The following is a 24,032-nucleotide window of genomic DNA, read 5'->3' on the forward strand; positions in this document are numbered from 1 at the left end:
GGGAGCTAGCGGAAGAAGCGTTTCTTCTCATTTGCAGGACTTGGGGAACGCCCCACATGGATCTCATGGCCACGTGGAACAACGCAAAGGCTCCGAGATTTTTCAGTCGACGCCGAGAAAGAGGAGCAGAAGGGGTCGACGCGTTAGCACTTCCCTGGCCGGCGGAGGTGCTACTGTATGTGTTCCCACCATGGCCCATGATCGGCAAGATACTGCGGCGCATAGAATTGCACCCATCCAACGTGATCATGGTGGCGCCGGAGTGGTGGCGCCGGAGTGGCTGCGCCGTCCGTGGTTTGCGGACCTGGTCCAGTTGTCGGTGGCGGCACCCCTTCGTCTACAGGGGTTTCCGGGGCTCCTTCGTCAGGGTCCCGTCTATTTGGAGGATGCGGATCACTACTGTCTCGCGGCATGGCTTTTGAGAGGTATCGGTTGAAGCAAAAAGGTTACTCGGACGCAGTAGTTGCCACGTTGCTGAGATCCAGAAAACAATCCACGTCTCTGGCTTATGTTCGAGTCTGGGTAGTCTTTGAGGAGTGGTGCGTGGAGCGGGGTCTTAGTCCCACTTCTGCTGCTATTCCCGATATTTTGGCTTTTCTCCAGGCTGGGCTGGCCAAAGGCTTAGCGTGCAGTTCCCTACGGGTCCAAGTTGCGGCGCTTGGTTGTTTGCGTGGTAAGATTCGGGGAGTCTCCCTGGCTCTCCACCCGGATATCTCCCGTTTCCTTCGGGGGGCGAAACACCTCCGTCCTCCTTTGCGGCTCCCTTGTCCTTCTTTGAACCTCAACTGGGTGCTCTCGTCCTTATGCTCAGCTCCTTTTGAGCCTCTGAAGCATTCTACGATCAAAGATCTCACGTTAAAGACTGTATTCCTGGTAGCCATTGCTTCGGCTCGCCAGATTTCTGAGTTGCAAGCTCTATCCTGCAGAGAGCCCTTTTTGCGCTTTTCCAATTCAGGGGTTTCCTTGCGGACCGTTCCCTCTTTCTTGCCTAAGGTCGTATCGGCTTTTCATTTGAATCAATCGATTGAACTTCCCGCTTTCGCGGTTGGTGATTCTTCCAACCCGAAGTTGAGGGATTTGAGAAAACTAGATGTGCGAAGGTCTCTTCTTCGCTATCTAGAGGTCACAAATTCTTTTCGTTTAACGGATCATCTGTTTGTGTTGACGTCGGGTCCGAAGAAAGGTTCTGCGGTGTCCCGCACAACGATCGCCCGTTGGCTCAAGGAGGCCATTGGTTCCGCGTACATTCTGCGCGGTAAAACACCGCCAGTGGGTCTTCGAGCTCATTCGACAAGATCTCATGCGGCGTCCTGGGCGGAATCTTCTCAGGTTTCGCCTCAAGAGATTTGCAGGGCGGCTACCTGGAAATCGTTGCATACCTTCATTAAACATTACCGATTGGATGTTCAAGCTACTGATGCTGGGGGATTTGGAGAGAGGGTACTCCGAGCGGGACTCTCTGCTTCCCACCCTCGATAACTTAGCTCTGGTACATCCCAGGTGTCCTGGACTGATCCTGGTACGTACAGGGAAAGGAAAATTAGTTTCTTACCTGATAATTTTCGTTCCTGTAGTACCAAGGATCAGTCCAGGATCCCGCCCGCAGTGTGGTGCTATAGTAATGGAGAGTCCGCTCATTGTTGTTTTTTAATACGCTGACCCCTTCTTTTGTTCGCTCTCCCGGTTGGAGAGTCTGTTTTCCTGTAGGGGTGTTGGAGTTATTTTACTTAGTAAGTTTCTATGGTTAGCTATGTTGGCTTTTGGATTTTTCTACTTTGACATTACGTATGACTGAGGGGCTGTGACTGGCACAGGGGCTTATATATGGCTCCGCCCACAAGTTTTAATCTGTCTCCATCTACTGGTGCGGAGTCACAACCCAGGTGTCCTGGACTGATCCTTGGTACTACAGGAACGAAAATTATCAGGTAAGAAACTAATTTTCCTTTCTCTCTCACACATATACTGTCACATACATACACATTCATGCTCTTATACCCACCATAACCTCTCGCTCTCACAGACACTGACACACTCTCAAGCTCTAAGACACTCTCTCTCCCTCCACACACACACCCCACACAAACTCTTACTCCCCTGGATTTTTTCATACATACTCTGTCTGGCTCCCTCACATACACACAAACACACACACCCAGGCAAGCTCCCAGTCATTCTCACACACTGAAACTGACCCCCAGGCAGGCTTCCATTCAATTTCACACCACTCCCTCAGGCATGCACACATTCATTCTCACACACACATACACCACACACAGGCCGGCACCTATTCTCACACATACAAACCCCAGGAAGACACCCATACATTCTCATACACAGACACACCCTCAGGCAGGCACACACTAAAGGCAAACCCCCTCTCTTTCTTTTGCCAGCAACCTCTGAGCCTCTCTCATTCCTCTGCTGCCACTGTCACTGCTGCCGCATGGCTATTGGGGAGGCGCTGATTGCTGCTATTGGCACTGAAGCCCATTCTGCTGCCTCATCTGCGCAGGCCCCATGGGTTTCCACTTCCTCCATGTTGATCTCGTACATTGTGAAATCAGCATAGAGAAAGTGCTAGTCTTGCACATTACCAAAGATTACATGTGCCAATCAGTAAAAAGTAATTTATTTCTTTTTTTTTACCTTTGCTGTCTGATCTTAGTTTTCTAATCGGTTGGTCACAGGCTTTTTTGTTCCACCTCCCCTTTCTTATTTTTTTGCCAATTCCTTTCATATTGTCTTTTTTTCTATTTCTTTTCTCTCCGTCTAACTTCTTCCCTCAAACATTCAGTCAGGTTCTCATTCTCACATGCTTTCTCTCTCACACACTCACAGGCTCTCTCTCATACAATCATTCATACAGTCTCTCTCTTGCACATGCTGTCTGACTCTCACACACCCAGGCTCTCTCTTACACCCACATGTTGTCTTGCTCAAGCACAGGCTCTCACTGTCATGCTCTCTCTCATACAATCATTCATACACAGTCTCTCTCTTGCACATGCTGTCTGACTCTCACACACAGGCTCTCTCTCACTCCCACATGCTGTCTTGCTCAAGCACAGACTCTCACTGTCACATGCTCTCTCTCATACAATCATTCATACACACAGGCTCTCACTGTCACATGCTGTCTCTCTCACATGCTGTCTCTGCAAACATTCAGGTCCTCACTCCCACACACAATCGCTCAACTCACCTCATACACACACACAATCGCTCAACTCACCTCATTCACGCACACAATCTCTCAACTCAGCTCACAGACGCACACAATCGCTTAACTCAGCTCACAGACGCACACAATCGCTTAACTCAGCTCACAGACGCACACAATCGCTTAACTCAGCTCACAGACGCACACAATCGCTCAACTCAGCTCACAGACGCACACAATCGCTCAACTCAGCTCACAGACGCACACAATCGCTCAACCCAGCTCACAGACGCACACAATCGCTCAACTCACCTCACACACGCACTCTACGGGCCCTCAGCTCTCTCTTACCTCTGGGCCTCCTCTTCACGAGTCACTGCAGGATGGGCTCTGCAGCGGCCCTAATCTTCTCGGGCCGATCCGCGGTGGGGACCCTGCTACCGGGTCTCCTCCTCTTCTCTCCCCGCTGCAACAACGCTGCTGCTCCTCTTCTGCACGCAGCTGACGCTCCTCCCCCTTTCTGCCCGTGCGGCTCCGGCAACATTTTTCTTCCGGGGCCGCATGGGCAGGAAGGAGGAGGAGCACCTGCACGTTTCGACGTGACCTTTTTCTTCTTCGGGCCGTGGTGAGGTGAGCTCCACCACGGCCATGCTGATCTTCCTGCTGTGTGTCTGCGATTCTTTACTGCTCAGCCGCCAGTGGGATGAGCTCCACCGGCGGCTGCATTGGCTCCCACTTGCCGGTGTGTCACGTGCACCAGGCTTGCGTGACACACCGGCACACCTCAGGCGACACACTAAAGTGTCGCGACACACACTTTGGAAAGCTCTGCTCTGGAGGATGGGGAAATTCCTCTGGGACTGGATCCGTATAGGACTATAATGTGGTTCCTTCATAGAGATGAGTTACCGGCTCTGATTTCCCAGACATTAACGATGCTGGGAGTACATGAACCTGATTCCATGTCTAAGCCAAAGAAAAATCCCATTTTAGTTTCTTTATGTAAAGCCTCTTGTTTTTTTTCTTAGTTATGGAGGCCATTCAAGAATTGATTGATCTTGAGTGGGGTGCCCTGGAGGCAAATTTAAAAGGGGGTTGTTTTGGAAGGCCTGTATCCCCTGGATCCAGTGGCAAGAGGCATTTGTGCTTTCAGAAAGTGGATGTGCTTGTCTCTGCCGTTTCCAAGTGGACTATCACCGTGGATGGAGGAGCGCCTTGAAGAATGTGTATGATAGAACGAGGCCATCCTTAAGCATTTGAAACAGTGGCAATGATCTTACAGATAGCTTCTTGTTCCCTGATGGTTTGCTCTTGTTTACTTCTCTCTCATTAAGTCGATGAATCTGAAGTGAATTCCAGGAAAGTTATGGAGCCGTCAACCACCTTTTTGGCAGATGTGGACTGTGCTTTGATCCGCATCTCAGCCAGAGGGGTGGCTTCGATAACAGCGGCCAGGCATCAGTTATGGCTGAGAAATTGGCCTGCTGATGCGACCTCCAAGGCTGACCTTAAAAATTGCCCTTTAAAGGCTCTCTCTTGTTTGGGAGTGAGTTGGAGAAACTGGCCAATAAATCAGGCGAATTCAAAGTTCTTCCATTGCCGGAGGATAAGACGTAGATGCCGCGCTCCTTTGAAATGAGAGGTTGTGCTAGAGAATCCAAGCGCTTTCGACCCTATAGAGGAACGACCTTTCAGAAGACTCGACCTTTCGGTACGTCTCAGTCCTTTCATCCCAGACAGGACGCGGGCTGATTAGTTGAACCTCCTGAGCTTCCCAATGAAGGTTTGCCGACTGACCCCTGGGAACAGGAGATAGGGGGTTGCCTTTCTCTCTTATCAGAAGTGGGTCGACATTACGTCAAACCAGTGGATCTTGGAAATGAAACGAGAGGGATATACGCTGGAGTTTCGCAGTGTTCCTCTGGATCTGTTCATGGTATCTCTGCCAATCCCAGCAGAAGAGACAGGCAGTGGCATGTACATTTTCAAGGCCCTTCAGTCTGAGGGCTGTGGTACCAGTGCTCACGACTCAAATGAAATATTGAGCCATATTTTCTTATTTCGTTGTGCCCAAGAAGGAGGGCAGCTTTTGTCCCATCCTGGATTTCAAAGGAGTCAACAGTCATTTGCAGGTGACTCATTTTCACATGGGAACATTGCACTCAGTGATAATGGTCGTACAGTTAGGGGAATTTGACCTCTTTGGATCTGTGTGAGGTGTACCTGCGCTACCTTTTTGTCTGGCCATCGCACCTAGAACTTTTTCCAACGTTATGGTGGTGATCGGTGGAGTTGAGAGAGGATGGGATCCTGGTACCTGTACTTGGACGATTGGCTGATTCGGGCCAAGTCTCTGAAAGAGAGCTGCCTGGTGACCCACAATGTGATCTCCCTGTTGCAGGAGCTCAGGTTTGGGTGGTGAAACTTGCCAAAAGCAGTCTTCAGCCATCTCAGTTGCTAGAATATCTCGGTGTTTGGTTTGACACGAAGCAGGGCAAGGTTTTCCTGCTGGAAGGCTGTATTCAAAAATTGGTGCAGGTGCGTCTATTGGGGAACGCAATACACCCGACAGTGTGGTCCTGTCTATAGGTGCTCAGACTGGCGGCGACCCTGGAAGTGGTGGCAGGGGTGCATATGCATCCTCTTCAGTGCTCCCTGTTGTCTCGTTGGAGCCCTCAGTCTCAGGACTATTCAATTCGCCTCCACCTGCCAATGGAGGTCTGCTCTCAACTACAGTGGTAGATATAAGCGGATCTTCTAAGAAAGGGAGTTCCCCTAAAATCACAGGACTGGTTAGTACTCACAACAGATTAGAGTCTCCAGGGTTGGGGAGCTCACTGTCAGGATCTGCCAGTGCAAGGGCGCTGGAGTGCAGAGGAGGCTTTCTGGAACATCAATTAGCTGGAAGCCTGGGCGGTCTGGTTGGCATGCTTACAGTTCAGCAGCAGATTTCAGGGTCGTGCGGTCCGGATAATGTCTGACAATGCAGTGACAGTGGCGTACATCAGTTGGCAGGGAGGAACCAAGAGCCTGCATCACAGGAAATAGACTAACTTATGGAATGGGCGGAAGTGCATCTTCAGGAGATCTCGGCCTCGCACATTGCAGGTAAAGACAATGTAAGAGTAGACTTTATCAGCAGGCAGTCTGGACCCAGGAGAATGGGTATTGTCAGACGAGGCGTTTCAGCTGATAGTGGATTGCTGGGGCCTTCCATTTCTAGACCCATTGGTGACATCTTGCAATGAAAAGGTTCCTTGACTCTTCAGTTGCAGGAGAGATCTGAAGTCATTTGGTATCAATACTCTCGTGCAGGAATGGTCGGAAGACAGGCTGCTATAATCCTTTCTGCCATGGCCCATGGAGGGGGATGTCTCTCATGGTGTATAACAGGTGCTGAGAGAAGGATGTCTCTCATTGTGGTTCAGAGGGTCGAGAATCATAGAGGGATGGTGCTCCTTGTGGCACCAGATTGGCCCAGAAGACCAGGGTATGCGGATCTGTGAAGTCTCTTGGTAGACTCCACCCTTCGGTTTCTGGCGCACAGGAATCTGCTGCAGTAGGGTCATGTTCTTCACAAGGATCCGACTCAATTCTGTCTTGAGAGGGCTCGCTTGATGAAGCATGGATATTCTACTGTGGTGATTGCCACCTTCTTATGAGCAAGAAAGTTTTCCACTGCCTTAGCCCATGTGTGGGTATGGTGAATGTTTGAGGTTTGGAGTGAAGATCGAGGTGTTCTCCTCGTTCGGTTAAGATTCCACTCGTTTTGGAGTTTTTATAGGATGATTGGATAAAGGTGCAAGTAGTGGCTGTTGCCTGTTTCAGGGGTCAGGTAAATGGTGGTCCCTTGTCAGCTCATTCAGATGTAGCGTGTTTCTTTAAAGGAGTGAAACATCCTCCTCCTCCCTTGCGGTTACCGGTGCCCTTGTGAAGCTTTAATCTATTTTAAATTTCTTAGCAGGCCCTACATTCAGATCAATGCATAACCTTTCCTTGCAGTTACTAACCTTGAAAACGGTGTACCTTGTGGCAATTTGTTCTGCGCGTTGAATTTCTGAGCTGCAGGCCTTCTTTTGCCAGGAGCCATTCCTTCGAGTGACTCTGGGGGGTGATACAGCTGCGTACTGTTCCTTTTTTCCAAAAGTGGTCTCAAATTTTCACTTGAATCAGTCCATCTCTAGATAGGGAAAGAGATGTGGAGAAATATCGCCTGTTGCGACCCTTGGATGTCAAGACATCATATGAGGTATCTGGAGGTTTCTAAAATTCTCAGGAAGACGGATCACCTGTTTGTCCTCTTCGGTGGTAGTAAATGGGGCAAGCCGGCTTCTCAAGCTACAATAGCTCAATGGATTAAGGAGGTAGTCAGGACCACTTATTTATTTATTTATTTATTTGTAGATTCTTATATACCGCGGTACATATAGTTATACATCACCTCGGTTTACAGTGAAACAATAACTTAGCAACAGGCTTTACATATAACAGGTTAAACAGAAGAACATTTAACAGCTACAGGGTTTCCAAAAATAACGGGTTTCAAGGTTAAAATGCTAACTTCATTAACTATGATAACCAAAATATATTAATTTTCAAAAATTACGCAGGAGTAATTAATTGTCAAAAGCAAAATCCAATGTCCCTTTAAAGTCAATAAACAGAAATTGAATAATGGATGAGGATGTTGAACAGCTGTTGCCTAATCAGATTAGTGCTCATTCCACTAATGCCTCAGGTAGTGTCATGGGCAGAGGTTAGATTGTCATCTCCCATTGACATTTGCCAAGCTGCATCGTGGTCCTCCTTACATACCTTTTCCAGGTATTATCGTCTGGATGTGCAGACCCAAGAGGATGCAGTCTTTTCATGTGCAGTTTTGATTGGACTGTGGGCAGCCTCCCACCCTATTCGGGAGTAGCTTGGGTACTTCCCACTAGTTCTGGATTCATCTGACTAGAAGCTCAGAAATGCGAAATTGCTACTTACTTGATAATTTCCTTTTCTTTAGAATCGTTAGATGAATCCAGCTTCCCGCCTTTGGCTGCCGAACGATTGGGCTATGGTGGTCCTGCATGGCTACGTGTTCAGGGGTTACTGGTAAGCGTTAGTCCAGTCCAGTCTGAGCTCAGTGTTTTCTGTTGGCTGAGTGCTGAAATGCTGATCTGTTCAAGTTTTTGCTAGTCTATCCACAGTTGGCTTTTGAAGAGAATACTGGCAGGCTGATGTCACTGCAGGAGTATATATTCTGTGATGCCAGCTTTGCTCTGTCTCCTTCTGCTGGTAGAGGTGCATAACCCACTGGTTCTGGATACATCTGACTATCCTAAAGAAAAGGAAATTATCAGGTAAGTAGTAATTTCTCATTTTCTAGGCCCACCTGCATACAGATCTTTTTATTGTGAGATACCCGGACTGTAAATGGTTCCTGTGGTGTCTTGCTCTTTCCTGTGTCTGGCAGAGTGCAAGTTTGGGGCAGGTTCTGAAAGCAATAGAGAGGTGGCATCTGAAGCAGAGACTAAAGAGGGGGGGAAAAGGAACTAAAACATTTCTACTTTCCTGGTGATGGATTTGTATTGCAGGGAAACACCTGGATCATTTGCTTCTGGAAATGGGATATGCGATAAGCCACAATGCAGAAAGTAGTAAGAAAATCAGTCCGAAGATAGGTAAGTGTATTGTATATCCCCGGCAGAAGAGAGAAGTGTGGGTTTCCGAAAAAGTCTGCAGGACTTGAGTAGCGTCACTGCCAGCGTGCAGCAATAGCAAAGACATCATAGATTGTTTTGTTGAGTTAGGGATTAAATTGTTAGCAGGCCCGTGACTTCCGGATTTGCCAAAGAACAACATTACATGGTCTTGAAAACTAATTTACCACATCTTTGACTCATTCATGTATTACAGCTGGCAAAAGAACCAGCTAGAGCAAATATATGCTGATAACTTGTTAGCACATGCTGGGATCAGCAGGGAAAGAAACCTAGCTTTTTATAGCCACTTTTCACAGCTGTGCTTTACTGTGTTATATTCTGTTTTAGATAATGAACATAATACAAAGCTCACCCACTGTACAGGACTGAACTGTACTAATTATTTGATCAGCCTTGTACAGATTTGCCTGCTTTCAGTATGTCTTGTGCCATGCTTTGTCCACCTGTTAGTGCTATATTAACCTCAAATAACACAGCTTTCCCTGTACCTACCGGATCAGTCCAGACAGCTGTGTTTTGCCTCCCTTCCAGCAGATGGAGACAGAGAAAGTTTGAAAGGCACCTCCTCTTAACCTGGTGTGCCACCTGCTGCTCCTCAATATTTCTCTGTCTCCAGCAGATGGAGGTGGTGCAAAACCTACGGTTCTGACCTCCAGCTATGCTTAAAAAAAAGATTCTGGCCTCCTAGGGAGTTGTGAGGTCCTGGTGGGACCATCCTCCCTGGTTGTAGGGTCTGACAAGCAGGGGTTGAGAACCCTAAATTTGCTCCTGAGTTTGCCGGCGGGGTGACAATTGGTGGTCCAGCTCCCTCCTCCTTCAGCTTCAGCATCCTACAGTCTCTGCCAGCTCTTCAGGGAAGTATCCCTTAATTTTTCCTTATGCTATTATAGTTTTAAAGTTTAAAAAAAAACTTAGCTTCAGCAGGGAATTGGGCGGCAGTGTTAGGTGGCTGTGCAATGGTGCCTGGTTGCTGATTTGGTGCCCAGGGGACTTTGGGAGCAAGGTCTGTTAATTTTCTCTTCCCTCCTGGTGGTTCTTCCTCTCTCAGTTGCCAGCATCTAACCCTTGCTTCTTGTGCACCAGCATGCCTTGCACGAACCGATGCTAACGCTGTGGTGAGTGGCTGTCGATCTGCTCTGCATCTGGCTGCTGTGATCGATGCCTCCCGGGTGGGGAGGGCTCTTTGGGCGTGTTTGCGGGGGGCAGTAGTGCAGCAGTCGAGCACCCGAGAGGTGCTTGCTGCTCAGGAGCTCCCAGGAGGTCCGTTCCCCCTGAGCGTGGGAACGGCTGCCATTTTGAGCACTTTTTGTTCCATGGAGGAGAGAGCTGTAGGGGCCGGGTATCTTCCCCCAGCGCTTTCTCCAGCCAGTGCCAGCCCTATGGTGGCCCGAGGAGCAGTAGAAGGGGCTCCATGATAAGGACCTGGAGGGGAATTTCAGGGGGCCCGTGATTTTTTCTTCTGAGTTAATTTTATTAATGAACCAGGCCTTTTTAGCCAGTAGTGCTTTCAAGTGGGGTCTCCCCAATCCCCAGGTGCCCACTGGCTAAGGACCCCCCAGAAAGGAGGACATGCCATCAGCAACCAAGATCAGGAGAATTCATGCCCCCAGGACCCGGGTGGCCACCTGGGAGGTCTCCTCTGAAGATTGGGGCCGGCCAACCCCATTCCGCCCCCTGACGCCCCAGACGTTAATGTTGGGCTAGACCGGTTACCCTCGGTGGAGGGTGATGAACCTAAGGTTGTGCGCCTATTTCAGCGAGATGAGTTGGCGCTCTTAATTCCTCATATCCTTGCGGAGCTAAGAATTGCTGATTCACCCTCTGACCCGAGCCCAGAGAAGGTGGACCCTGTTCTCACGGGCTTGCGTGGGCCGGCTATTTCCTTCCCTTTGCATGACATGCTCAGACAGAAGATGCTTCGGGAGTGGGATACCTCTGAGACGGGCCTCAAAGTCAGCAAGGCAATGGACAAGCTTTATCCCTTGCCTGAGGAGGTCTTGGAGCTGCTGCGGCTTCCGAAAGTAGATGTCTCTGTTATGGCAGTCACCAAGCACATGACCATTCCTGTAGCAGGTGCTGCGGCTCTGAAGGATCTACAGGATTGCAAATTGGAGAAGGTTATCTCAAGAAGATATTTGAAGTTTCTGCCCTGGACATTCATGCTGCGGTTTGTAGCAGTTATATGCTCCGGGAAGGCCTCCGCTGGATACAGCAGTTGCAAAGCGCCAAGGATTTTGCTCCCCCAGAGGTGAAATAGGCTGAGCGCTTGGAGACAGCGGTAGCTTATGGTGCGGATGCCCTCTGTGATTTGCTTCGTACATCCTCGCGAACCATGGTCTCGATGGTTTCCGCACACAGGCTGCTGTGGCTCCAGAATTGGGCAGCGGATGTTTCATCTAAAACTCAGCTGTGGGCGCTCCCATTCAAGGGCAAGCTCCTTTTCGGGGAAGACCTGAGCAGCTAATCAAGCACCTAGGTGAGAACAAGGTCCATAAGCTCCTGGAGGATAAGCCTAAAGGACAGCGACCCTTCTCCTCCACCCGCTTCCGTTTTCACGGCCAAAGGCGGTTTTGTCAGAGTAGGGCCCAGGACTCGGGCCAGAGGCAAGCCTCGGGGAGGTTCCAGTCTTAGTTGCAGTCCTATCGTAGACGGCCCGGGACAAGGGTCCAGTGGGGCCAAGTTCGCACAATGAGTTGTGGCCAACCCACTCCGCGGATCCAGTCATAGGGGGTCGACTGACCCTTTTTTTTTTTGAGGAGTGGGTCAAGATTTCCTCAGATCAGTGGGTCCTCACCGTGATAAAACACGGCTACACATTAGAATTTGCTCATCCGCTACAAAACCTGTTTCTGGTGTCCCCTTGTGGGTTTCCAGAAAAAGAATTCGTAGTTCGCCAGACCCTCTGTTGGCTCCAAAGTCTGATGGCCATTTTTCCACCCTCAATCAGAGCATGGGAAGGTATGTTACTCCATCTACTTTGTCATCCCAAAGAAGGAAGGAACTTTTCACCCCATCCTGAATTTAAAAAAGGTGAACGTAGCACTCAAAATCCCCCATTTCCGGATGGAAACGCTGTGCTCTGTAATCTGGCACCCTGGACCTGATGGAAGCCTATCTCCATATCTGGATTCGCCAAGACCATCAGAGATTCCTCAGGTTCATGATCCTGGGACAACATTTCCAGTTCTGTGCTCTGACATTCGGCCTGGCCATGGCCCCACAGGCTTTCACCAAAGGTTATGGTGGTAGCGGCGGCCCTAAGGAGGGAGGAGATTCTGGTGCATCCCTACCTGTATGGGAAAGGTGTTTCTCTCCAAAGACAGGATTCGCAAGTTGAGGGGCCAAGTCTGGCATTTGCTTCAAGCCTCGGTGCCCAGAGTCTGGGATTACTTGCAGGTCCTTGGTTCCATGACATCTACCTTAGAGCTAGTCCCGTGGTCCTTTGCGCATATGAGACCTCTGCAGACTGCATTGCTGGCCCTTTGGAACCCACTATCAGAACAATTTCACTTTCCGCTACCACTTACAGGCAGCTCCGGTCCAGTCTTTCGTGGTGACTTGCCCATGGCCATTTAGCGTGCGGGGTGAATCTGGAGATTCCCCGGTGGATGGTGGTGACGGTGGACGCCAGCCTATCTGGCTGGGGGGGCAGTGTGTCAGTCCCGAGCTGTTCAGGGCTGGTGGTCGCTGGAGGAGATGGCCTGGTCAATCTATCGACTTGAGACAAGGGCTAGTCGGCTGGGTCTGGAGAGTTTCCTTCTTCTGCTGCGCAATCAGGCAGTCAGTCTTGTCGGACAATGCGACGATCATGGCCTATATCAACAGGCAGGGAGGAACCAAGAGTCGTCCGGTAGCTCTCAAGGCGGAGATGCTTTTGTCCTGGGCGGAGCAACATTTAGAGATGTTGGCAGCGTCTCACATAGCGAGATCGACCAACGTACAAACGGACTTCCTCAGCCGTCAGTAGCTAGACCCAGGAGAATGGGAGCTGTTCGAAACAGCCATGAGAATGATTGTCGCAGGTAGGGAGAACCTCATGTGGACCTGATGGTGACTCGCACAAATGCCAAGGCTCTGCGCTTCAGTCGCAGAAGGGATTACAGCGCGGAGGGAGTCTATGCTCTGTGGTCCCTTGGCCGGTCTGTGTTCCCTCCCTGGCCACTGGTGGGCAAGATAATCAGGAGGATAGAACTTCACATGGGACGAGTGATTCTCGTGGCTCCTGAGTGGCCACGAAGTTCGCGGATCACGTGAATCTGGCCTTGGACGGGCCCCTGTGTTTGGGTCATCTTCCAAACCTCCTGCGCCAGGGTCCTATATTTTTCGATCAGGCGGTTCGCTTTTGTCTTGTGGTCTGGCTTTTGAGCGGAAGCATGGCTATCCGGAGGCAGTTATATCTACTCTGCTGCGAGCCCGAAAAACCTCTACGTCCCTGGCATATGTTCGTGTCTGGAGGGTCTTCGAGACATGGTGCCAACCTCATGGGGTAGATCCTTGATGAGCTTCGGTGACCATGGTTCTTTCCTTTCTGCAGAACAGACTCAACAAAGGGCTGTCTTACAATTTCCTGAAGGCTCAGGATTTGGCTCTGGGATATTTGAGGAGCCCTATCCAGGGATCTTCTCTGGCGACTCATCCTGATCTGGTGCGTTCAATCAGGGGAGTGAAACATTTGCGCCTACTTACTCATAGTCTCTGCCCCTCCTGGAATCTGAACTTGGTGCTCCGGGGGTTGTGTGAAGTCCCCTTTGAGCCACTCAGGAAAGACACTTTGAAGGATCTCACACTGAAGGTGGGTTTTTTTTTTGGTGGCTATTTGCTTCGCCAGGGTGGTGTCTGAGCTTCAGGCCTTATCCTGCAGGGAGCCTTTTCTTTGCATCTCTGACTCTGGAGTTTCGCTATGCTCTGTTCCATCATTTTTACCTAAGATGGTAATAGATTTTCACCTGAACTAGTCTGTGGAGCTTCCAGTCTTTTTGGATGCATAGCTGAAGGATCCTTATTCGAGGGAGCTGAGACGGCTGGATGTTCACCGGACCTTGTTGCTCTATCTGGAGGCTACAGTGGTTTCCGATTATCAGATCACCTGTTTGTACAGTGGCACGGAGCAAAGAAAGGTCAAAAGGCATCCAAACCTACTATCGCTCGTTGGTTGAAGGAGGCTATTGCGTCTGCATATATATGCCATGGCCGACCAGTCCTGGACGGACTGAAGGCTCACTTCACCCGAGCGCAGGCGGCCTCCTGGGTGGAATGCCAGCTGGTTTCCCCGCAGGAGATCTGCAGGGCAGCTACCTGGAAGTCTCTAGACACTATCATTTAGATGTCCAGGATTTGGATGCCAGCAATTTCGGTGCCAGTGTCATTTGAGTGGGACTCTCGCAGTCCTGCCCTACTTAGCAAAGCTTGGGTACATCCCAGCTGTCTGGACTGATCTGGGTACGTACAGGGAAAGGAAAATTGGTTCTTACCTGCTAATTTTCGTTCCTGTAGTACCACTAATCAGTCCACTCGCCCACCCTCGGGGGTGGTTTCAGGATAGGGTGGGGAGAGCCGGCTCAAACTGAACTATTATCTCTAGCCTTTTCTGATGAATGGCATAGGCTCATATTGTTTCAAGGAGGTTCCTTGTTCACATTTTCGAAGTTGTTCTTCATCCTCTGCTCCTTCAGGGGGTAGAGGGAGGAAGTTAATTGAGTTACACGGTTATTTAATACTATTGTTCTGCTTGGGTAAGAGTAAATACTGAGGGAGCAGCAGGTGGCACACCAGGTTAAGAGGCGGTGCCTTTCAGACTTTCTCTGTCTCCATCCGCTGGAAGGGACGCAAAACCCAGCTGTCTGGACTGATCCATGGTACTACAGGAAGGAAAATTAGCAGGTAAGAACCAATTTTCCTATAATTACGGTGTTTGTACTGCACAGGTTCCATTTTGGATGAGGCTTTGAAGCACTTTAAGGAAAAAGGGACTGAAATCAAGAAAGAACTTAATGAAGCCCAAAGTGTGCCGCTTCCTAAAATGGTTACAGTGGCTGTGGGAGAAGAGTTTCCTGCTGTTGTCTCTGAATTTAAAAGACCAGAGGAATTTTTTTGTCAGCAACTGCAGAGTGCATGTAAGTGAATTTATTTAAAAACTTTTCTATACCGTCGCTAAGTTAAATACCATTGCAACGGTTTACATGTAGGCACATATTTAATGTAGGTAAAAGTGTACTATAGTACATTCTAACAGGTGCCATCAAAGGTTCGGTTACAATATGTCATTAGACATAGTCATTTAGCGAAGTAGTTCATGACCAATTGTACCAAGGTACTTACACCGGTCATTTTCACACATAGTATTATAGTTATGCTTTATTGTGGTGTAGAGTTCATAGACTAATCTACTGTACAGTCCTAAGGATTGTGTGTCGGTGCCTTTCTGTCTTTTCCTGAATAATTTCTTTAGTTGCTACATTAAGGTTACTAGCAAGAGATACTCTTCTCGCAGAGAGGATGTCCTTAGTGTTAGGCTGATGTGCTGTTGCTTTATCCTGAAGTTACAATGCATTCCTTTCATTAAAGTTTGTATACAGATGGCAGTTTTAGATGTTTTATGATAGAAAAAAACTTTTTCTTAGCATTCAGATAGGTGGATCCACACCACTGGATTATGCACCTCTACCAGAAGATGGAGACGCAGCAAAGCTGACGTCACAGTATATATACCCCTGCACTGACTTCAGCCTGCCAGTATTCTCCATCTCCATTAGATGGTGGACATGCATCTCCTTACTGGGAATTGTGTTAAAAGGTTAGAAGGAGAAAAGGAATTTTCTCCAAGGACAAGCAGGATGGTAATCCTCACACATGGGTGACATCAGATGGAGCCCAGCATGGAAAACTTTTGTCAGTATCCAAAACATACCTTATAACTCAAGTCCACGTGGGTCCCTCTTCAGTCTGTTTTTTTTTTCCCATGGAGCTTTTCCATCAGTGTGTGCGTGTTCTCTTAGATTTTGTTTATTAAAACTTGTGGAAAACCTTTTACCCGATTTACTTGGTGTTTTTCGCATCCCATAAACGCTGGGTCTCTCCCATAGCCTCCTCAGCTAGGTTTCTCAGTGTTTCAGGTACGTTTTCTTTCACTTTGACACCCCCCTCGGCAGTGGGGCCTCTGTGCCCACCGGTAATCGTTATCGTTTTGCGTTCCTGTTTTTTCGCTTCAGTCATGTTTCTACCAGTTTTCTTTGATGCTTGAGGTCCCTGTCTATCACGAGATTCCCATGATGTGTCCTCTGCCTGGGGCCATTGCATAACGTCCAGGGTTGTCGCTGGTGCGCCCAAATGACCCAGAAGGGAGGACATCCCTGACTTGACAAGATGGAGAAACTCTTCGGGTCGAGATATTCTGAGCCATGGACTTTCGCATTGGTGGTATCAGCACCAATGGACACCACGCCATCAACATTGGTGAGACTGATGCCGCCGGTGGATAGGGGCACCGAAGACCGGCAATGCTCAGTCTCCTCCAGTTTGAGGAGGTCGTGTTCCTCATCTTCATCCTCTGCATCAGGGAAAGACCAGGCTAATTATTGGCACCAGTCGCCTTTGATGCACTGTGCTGGGCACGGGGATGCGCCGGCTCATGCTGTGATGCCCCCGAAGTGATCCTGTGACGAGGAGTGCCCATTCTTCATTGAAGCTAGGGGTCCGCAACTGTCTTCACTGGTCCTGATGCCAGTCACCGATACACCTCGGGGATCTGAGGAAGAACTGATCACCCCTCTTTCCTCCCAGTCAGGTTTGGCTTCAGCAACTTTCAAGGAAGAACTGAAGCCATGTGTCCAGCTGGCGATGGAGCGGGCACTGCAGGGCATCAATCCTATGGTACAGATGTCAGTCCTGTCTGCTTTGGAACGGCTCAATGTGCTCATCAGTTTGTTACTAGCCCAGCTGGCGAAGGTTCCTGGGAGGCCATCAAAACCCGGTGGAGCACTGATGCTTCCCCTGGCTCGATGCAGTGGTCATTGCCGGTTCCTCCAAGGAGGACGCTCCACCTAGGCCAGCAGACTCTACAGTCTGCTGTCCTCGTCCAGCTTTGCCGGTGCCTGCACCGGATTTGTCAGTGGCTGTGTATCTGGACGAAGCCAAGCACCCAGAGCCCCCCATCCCCTGTTGATTACAGTTAGGCTGAGAGTCACTATGATCTCTAGGGGGGGTGATACTACGGGAGTCATTGTCTGAGGGTCTCCCCTCAGAACAGTCTTCTCCAGAAGAGTGAAGGAGGTCCCCACTGGAGGACTTATCCTTCCAAGGTTTTGTGCAGCTAATGGCGGAAGCCATTCCGTTTCAGTTGTTGACAGGAAGATGCCAGGCACTAGATGCTGGAGATCCTCCAGTTTGTGGAGCCTCCTAAAGAAATTGTGGCAGTCCCAGTGCATGATATCCTTAAGGAGCTGCTATTGAGGATATGGGAACACCTCTTCACAGTACCTCCCATTAACAGGAAGGCAGATAGGATCTACCTTGTCCAGAAGGCTACCTGATTCGATAAGCGTCAACTCCCCCACCAATTGGTGGTCTTCGGATCTTCCCTAGAGGGCCAAGCACTTTCGGACCCATTCCTCTGCGCTCCTGGGGGAAGGACCACAGTGCATTAGATGCTTTTGGGAGTGTTCCAAGTGGTCATGCTTATTGCCCACATTGCCTCCTACCAGCTCTACATGAACCAATACTCGCAGGACCTCTGGAAGCAGTTGCAGGAGTTAGCCGGGCAGCTGCCTCAGCAGCAGCAGACTTTCTCTAGCCACTGGTGCAGAAGGGCCTGGAATGCAGGACACATTAGGTCTGGGCGACCTACGATGTTTTTGAAACTGCAGCAAGAGCCTCTGCAGCGGGAATCGGTGACCACAGATTGGCATGGCTGCGGGCCTTGGATCTTCGTCCAGAGGTTTAGGAACGGCTCACTGACGTGCTGTGTACTGGGGAGAATCTCTTTGGAGATAGGGTGAGGGATGCGGTGGCCCAGTTTCGGGACTACCCTGAGACCCTGCATCAGATCTCCACTGGCACTCCGGACCCATCCTCATCATCTAGGAGGTTGGCGAGACAGGGACAGAGGAAGTCTTTCTATCGCCTCCTCGCTCCCGTCAGCAGCATGTGAGCTCCTGCAGCTGCCCCAGGAAGCAGAGAGCTCCCAAGCCCCAGCTGGCGCCTCAGTCAACTCTTGGGATAGGGTTTTGACTGGATCGGAGGGAGCATAAGCCAGTTGCCTGTACCAGAGACGCTGGATCTCCCAGGCTACAGTTCTTCATGGACCAGTGGCCAAGTTTAACCTCGGACCAGTGGGTTCTGTCCATCGTCTGCCAAGGGTACCAATTAAATAGAAACATAGAAATGACGGCAGAAGAAGACCAAACGGCCCATCCAGTCTGCCCAGCAAGCTTCACACATTTTTTTCTCTCATACTTATCTGTTTCTCTTAGCTCTTGGTTCTATTTACCTTCCTCCCCCACCATTGAAATATCTAGCTTGATTAGTTAGGGGTAGTAGGGGTAGTAACCGCCGCAATAAGCAAGCTACACCCATGCTTATTTGTTTTACCCAGACTGTTATACAGTCCTTATTGGTTGTTTTTCTTCTCCCCTGCTGTTGAAGCAGGGAGCTATGCTGGAAATGCGTGATGTATCAGTCTTCTCCCATGCCGTTGAAGCAGAGAGCCATGCTGGATATGCATCAAAAGTGAAGTATCAGACACATTTGGTTGGGGTAGTAACCGCCGTAACAAGCCAGCTACTCCCCGCTTTGTGAGTGCGAACCCTTTTTTCTTCTCCCCTGTCGTTGAAGCAGAGAACTATGCTGTATATGCATTGAAGGTGAAGTATCAGGCTTATTTGGTTTGGGGTAGTAACCGCCGTAACAAGCCAGCTACTCCCCTCTTTGTGAGTGTAAATCCATTTTTCCACATTTCCTCTTGCTGTTGAAGCTTAGAGCGATGTTGGAGTCACAGTAAGCATGTGTATGTTTATTGAATAAGGGTACTGTCTCCAGGCAGTAGCTGTCATTCTGGTGAGTCACCCACTCTTCATTGGTGGCCTCTTGACTTTAAGGATCCACAGTGTTTATCCCACGCCCCTTTGAAGTCCTTCACAGTTCTGGTCTTCACCACATCCTCCGGAAGGGCATTCCAGGCGTCCACCACCCTCTCCGTGAAGAAATACTTCCTGACATTGGTTCTGAATCTTCCTCCCTGGAGCTTCAAATCGTGACCCCTGGTTCTGCTGATTTTTTTCCTACGGAACAGGTTTGTCGTTGACTTTGGATCATTAAAACCTTTCAAGTATCTGAAAGTCTGTATCATATCACCTCTGCTCCTCCTTTCCTCCAGGGTGTACATATTTAGATTCTTCAATCTCTCCTCGTACGTCATGCGATGAAGATCCTCCACCTTCCTGGTCGCCCTTCTCTGTACCGCTTCCATCTTGTCTTTGTCTTTTTGTAGATACGGTCTCCAGAACTGAACACAGTACTCCAGGTGAGGCCTCACCAAGGACCTGTACAAGGGAATAATCACTTCCCTTTTCTTACTCGATATTCCTCTCTCTATGCAGCCCAGCATTCTTCTGGCTTTTGCTATCGCCTTGTCGCATTTTTTCGCAGACTTCATATCATTAGACACTATCACCCCAAGGTCCCTCTCCTGCTCCGTGCACATCAGCTTTTCCCCCCCCATCGAATACAGTTCATTCGGGTTTCCACTCCCCATATGCATGACTTTGCACTTCTTGGCATTGAATCTGAGCTGCCATATCTTCGCCCACTCTTCCAGTTTCCTTAGATCCCGTCTCATTCTCTCCACTCCTTCCGGCGTGTCCACTCTGTTGCTGATCTTCGTGTCATCCGCAAAAAGACAAACCTTACCTTCTATCCCGTCCACAATGTCGCTCACAAAGATATTGAACAGGACCGATCCCAACACCGATCCTTGCGGTACACCACTTAAAACCGCTCTCTCTTCAGAGAAGGTTCCATTTACCATCACACATTGTCTTCTGTCTGTCAGCCAATTTGCAATCCAGGTCACCACCTCGGCCCTCACTCCTAAGCTTCTGGTTTTATTCACCAGTCTCCTGTGTGGAACCGTATCAAAAGCTTTGCTGAAATCCAAGTATATGATATCAAGTGCTCTTCCTCGATCCAATTCCTTGGTTACCCAGTCAAAAAAGTTAATCAGATTTGTCTGACAGGATCTTCCCCTGGTGAATCCATGTTGCCTCTGGTCCATCAATTCTCCGGATTGTAGATAGTTCACTATTCTCTCTTTCAGCAGTGACTCCATTACTTTTCCCACCACCGAAGTGAGGCTAACCGGTCTGTAGTTGCCAGCCTACTGGATGTCCTCCCAAATTGCCCTCCGCGCCCGTTTTGGGGAGCCGGTAGCACATCAGGAAATGCTGCTTGCGGAGCTTTCCGCCCTTTCAACGGCCAGGGCGGGGGAGCCTGCCGTTAAGGCAGAGAAGGCGGAGATTCTACACCAGGTATTTCCTTATTCCAAAGAGAACAGGAGGACTCTGTCCCATCCTAGACCTAAGGGTCTTAAACTTTTTTTTTTTTTTAAAGAAACTTGTTCAAGATGGTTTCCCTGGGCACCTTGATCCCTATGTTCAAGGCGGGGCCTGGCTATGCTCCCTCAATCTAAAGGAAGCCATACACCCACTTTGAGATCTTCCCAAGTCACAGGACGTATCTCCAATTCATGGTGGGAAAAGAGTACTTCCAGTCCAAAGTTTTGCCCCACGTGTCTTTGCAAAATGCCAGGCTGTGATGGTGGTGCACCTCCGTAGGCTGGGAGTGCATGTTTTACTTTATCTGGAAGATTGGCTGGTCAAGAGCACATCTCAGGCAGGGGCCATTTAGTCCATGAGGTTGACCATCTGGGTGTTGGAGTCACTAGGCTTTGTCATCATCTACCCCAACTCCATCACCTCAATTGGATTTTATAGGAGCCCTGCTAGTCACGGCTCAAGCAAAAGCCTTCTACCTCATTCACAGGCTGCCACCCTGGGGTCCATAGCAGCAGAGATCCAAGGGGAGCCAGCAGTTGTCAGTGCAGCATATTTTGAGGTTGTTGGGCCACATGACTGCAACCTTCCCTATTACTCCCTTGGCACATTTACACATGCGCAGAGCCCAATGGACCCTGAGGTCGCAGTGCCACCAGGCTACACAGAGCCTCCAGGCTTGTATCAGAGTTGTCCCCATCTCTTTGGGACACTGTCCTGGTGGTGGGTACTCTCCAATCTGCAACAGGGGGTCTCTTTCTGGAGTCGTCCTACACAAATTGTCCTAACCACAAACATATCCACCCCAGGGCTGGGGGAGTTCATGTAGAGGGGCTCCACACCCAGGACCTCTGATCCGCTCAGGAAAGCTGTTGCCAGATCAACATCTTGGAGCTCCAGGCGATCAGGTATGTGCTATGGGCTTTCAGAGAGCGGCTGTCCTACAAAGTTGTCCTGATCCAAACAGACAACCAAGTAGTGATGTGGTATGTCAGCAAGCAGGGAGGTACAGGATCGTACCTCCTCTGTGAAGAAGCAGTCCAGATTTGGTCATGGGTCCTGTCCACGGGAAGATGCTCAGGGCAACATATCTGATAGGTACGGAGAATGTGGTGGTGGACAGACTGAGTCTTGCCTTCAGACCCCATGAATGGTCCCTCAACCAAGAGGTAGCGAATTGGATCTTCCACCCTGGAGGAGCCCAGACATAGATCTGTTCGCATCCCCCTGAAACAGGAAGGAAACTCTGTTCTGTTCCCTATATGAGACAGACGGCAAACCAGCCTCTGACGCCCTTGCCCGTCATTCGGGCAAGTGTCTTCTGTATGCGTATCCTCCATTTCCTTTGCTGGCGAAGACTCTCTTGAAGCAAGGACAGAGGGACTATGATCCTCATAGCTCCTCACTGGCTGAGACAGGTCTGGTTTCCACTTTTACGGGCGTTATCCATCCAGAAACTGATCTGTCTGGGGACTTCCCCAGATCTCATCGTGCAGGATCGAGGATCCTGTCACTCATAGCCTAGATGTTGAGAGGTTAATTCTGCAACCACTTGATCTCTCAGAGGATGTCTCTCAGGTCCTAGTGGCTTCTAGAAAGCCTTCCACTAGTAAGTCCTACGTACTGAAGTGGAGGAGGTTTTCTGTGAGCGAAGGCCCTAGATCCGTTCTTCTGCCCCACATAAAAACTGCTTGATTACCTTCTACACCTATTGGAGGCTGGCTTAAAAACCAATTTGTTAGGGTTTATCTGAGTGCAATTGGCACATACCACCATGGTGTAGATGGTACACCCATCTCTGTGTACAGCCTGTAGTTGTACATTTTATGCAGGGCCTCCTTCAGTTGAAACCTCCCCAAGGCTTCCTGCTGTGTCTTGGGACCTCAATGTGGTACTAGCTCAGCTGATGAAAGCTCCTTCTGAGCCGCTGCACACCTGTGACCTGGAGTATCTGACCTGGAAGGTCATATTTTGTGGGCGGTCATTTCAGCATGCAGAGTCAGTGAGGTCCAGGCCTTAGTGACTTATCCATCTTATACTAAATTTTATCATGACAGGGTGGTCTTGCGCACGCACCCTAAGTTCTTGCCTAATGTGGTGATAGACTTCCATCTTAATCAGTCTATCGTCTTGCCAACTTTCTTTCCCAGGCCCCATTTGCACCAAGGCAAATGAGCACTGCATAGTTTGGACTGCAGGCAAGCCTTAGCCTTCTATCTGGAGCGGTTGGAAGCCCATAGACAGTGCACCCAACTTTTTATTTCTTTTGATAGCAATAGGTAGAGAGTTGCCATTGCCAAACAGACACTATCCAATTTACTAGCAGATTGCATCTCTTTCTGTTTTGCCCAGACGGGACTGCATCTTGAGGGTCATGTCAAGGCTCATTCTGTGAGAGCCAATACAATATCTGTGGCCCACTTGTGAGAAGTTCCCGCGGAGGAGATCTGCAAGGCTGCGATGTGGAGTTCTCTCCACACTTTCCCATCTCACTTGTCTAGATAGGGATGGCCGAAGTGACAGGTTTGACCAGTTTGTCCTCTGGAATCTCTTTGAGGTGTAGAACCCAACTCTTGTTGCCTAGGGCCCATTGTTTGGGTTCAGGCTGTCTCTCCCTTTGTGACCAAAGGCACTGTTGTGTTCGTTGGCACCTGGGTGGTGTCTATTGGTCCCCATTTCACGCACGCCTGCTCTTAATCTGCCATCCCAGCTCCATTTCCACCCCCCCCCCCACCCCTCCTCTCAGATTCTATTCCAATCAACCAGCCACCCAGATTCATTCCTCCCCCTTTACCCCCCACCCTCCACCCCTTCCTCACCCCCCCCAACCTCCCATCTCTCTCTTACCTAGCCCTCCTCTTCCCCTAGCTCCTCCCCACCACTCCCTCACCTTGTATATAGAACGTACATAATAGAATGTATATAGAATGTACATAACTCCTGCTTCTTGTAAATAAACCACCTTCTTTCCCCCCTCTGTTCCCAGCATACTCATAAAGTTCCAAGTTACTTCCCTGCCCCTTCCCTTCCCTCCCCCCCCCCCCCCCCCCGTTATAATATCAGTTACAATGTAAAGCCCTGTTGGCTGAATTTGCTGTTGTCTGGAAACCGATGTGATGTCTCGTGCGAATGTCGGTATAGAAAAATGTTAAATAAATAAAAATTTGTTTTGGGGAGCAGCCTGTAGCTAGGGGATTCACCCATGTGTGAAGACTACCATTCTGCTTGTCCTTGGAGAAAGTAGTGTTGCTTACCTGTAAGGTGTTCTCCAAGGACAGGAGGTTGTTAGTCTTCACAAAACCTGCTCGCCACCCCACTTAGTTGGGTTTCCATTTTTTTTATTTTTCATCGTAATTCTGAAGACTGAAGAGGGACATCGCATGGACACGTGGTATAGGGCATGCCAGGCTCCATCTGATGTCACCCATGTGTGAGGACCAACATCCTGCTGTCCTTGGAGAACACCTGTTAAAGGTAAGCAAATCTGCTTTATTGCCCTGCTCTCCTGTTGTGATACCTTAAGGGCCCTCCCTCTGTCTTCCTGAGCTGATATCTTTGGATTCCTCCCTCAGATGATTACCTTGGTCTGGTAGCTGGTTTCTGCCAGCAAGGACT

At 49.5% G+C, this 24,032-nt stretch overlaps 1 protein-coding gene across 1 annotated transcript in view; it reads left to right on the forward strand.

Annotated features, from left to right (window-relative positions):
- TDRD1 (tudor domain containing 1) overlaps positions 1-24,032 on the forward strand; it is a gene marked incomplete at its 5' end in the record, with an annotated part of 488,249 nt that overhangs the window by 228,976 nt on the left and 235,241 nt on the right. Inside the window, 2 exons of the mRNA XM_029610456.1 lie at positions 8,746-8,832; positions 14,799-14,987. Of these exons, the coding sequence (XP_029466316.1) occupies positions 8,746-8,832; positions 14,799-14,987 (276 nt within the window). The remainder of the gene's footprint in view (positions 1-8,745; positions 8,833-14,798; positions 14,988-24,032) is intronic.

Source organism: Rhinatrema bivittatum, chromosome 7, assembly GCF_901001135.1.
Source record: "Rhinatrema bivittatum chromosome 7, aRhiBiv1.1, whole genome shotgun sequence".
Lineage (NCBI taxonomy): Eukaryota > Metazoa > Chordata > Amphibia > Gymnophiona > Rhinatrematidae > Rhinatrema > Rhinatrema bivittatum.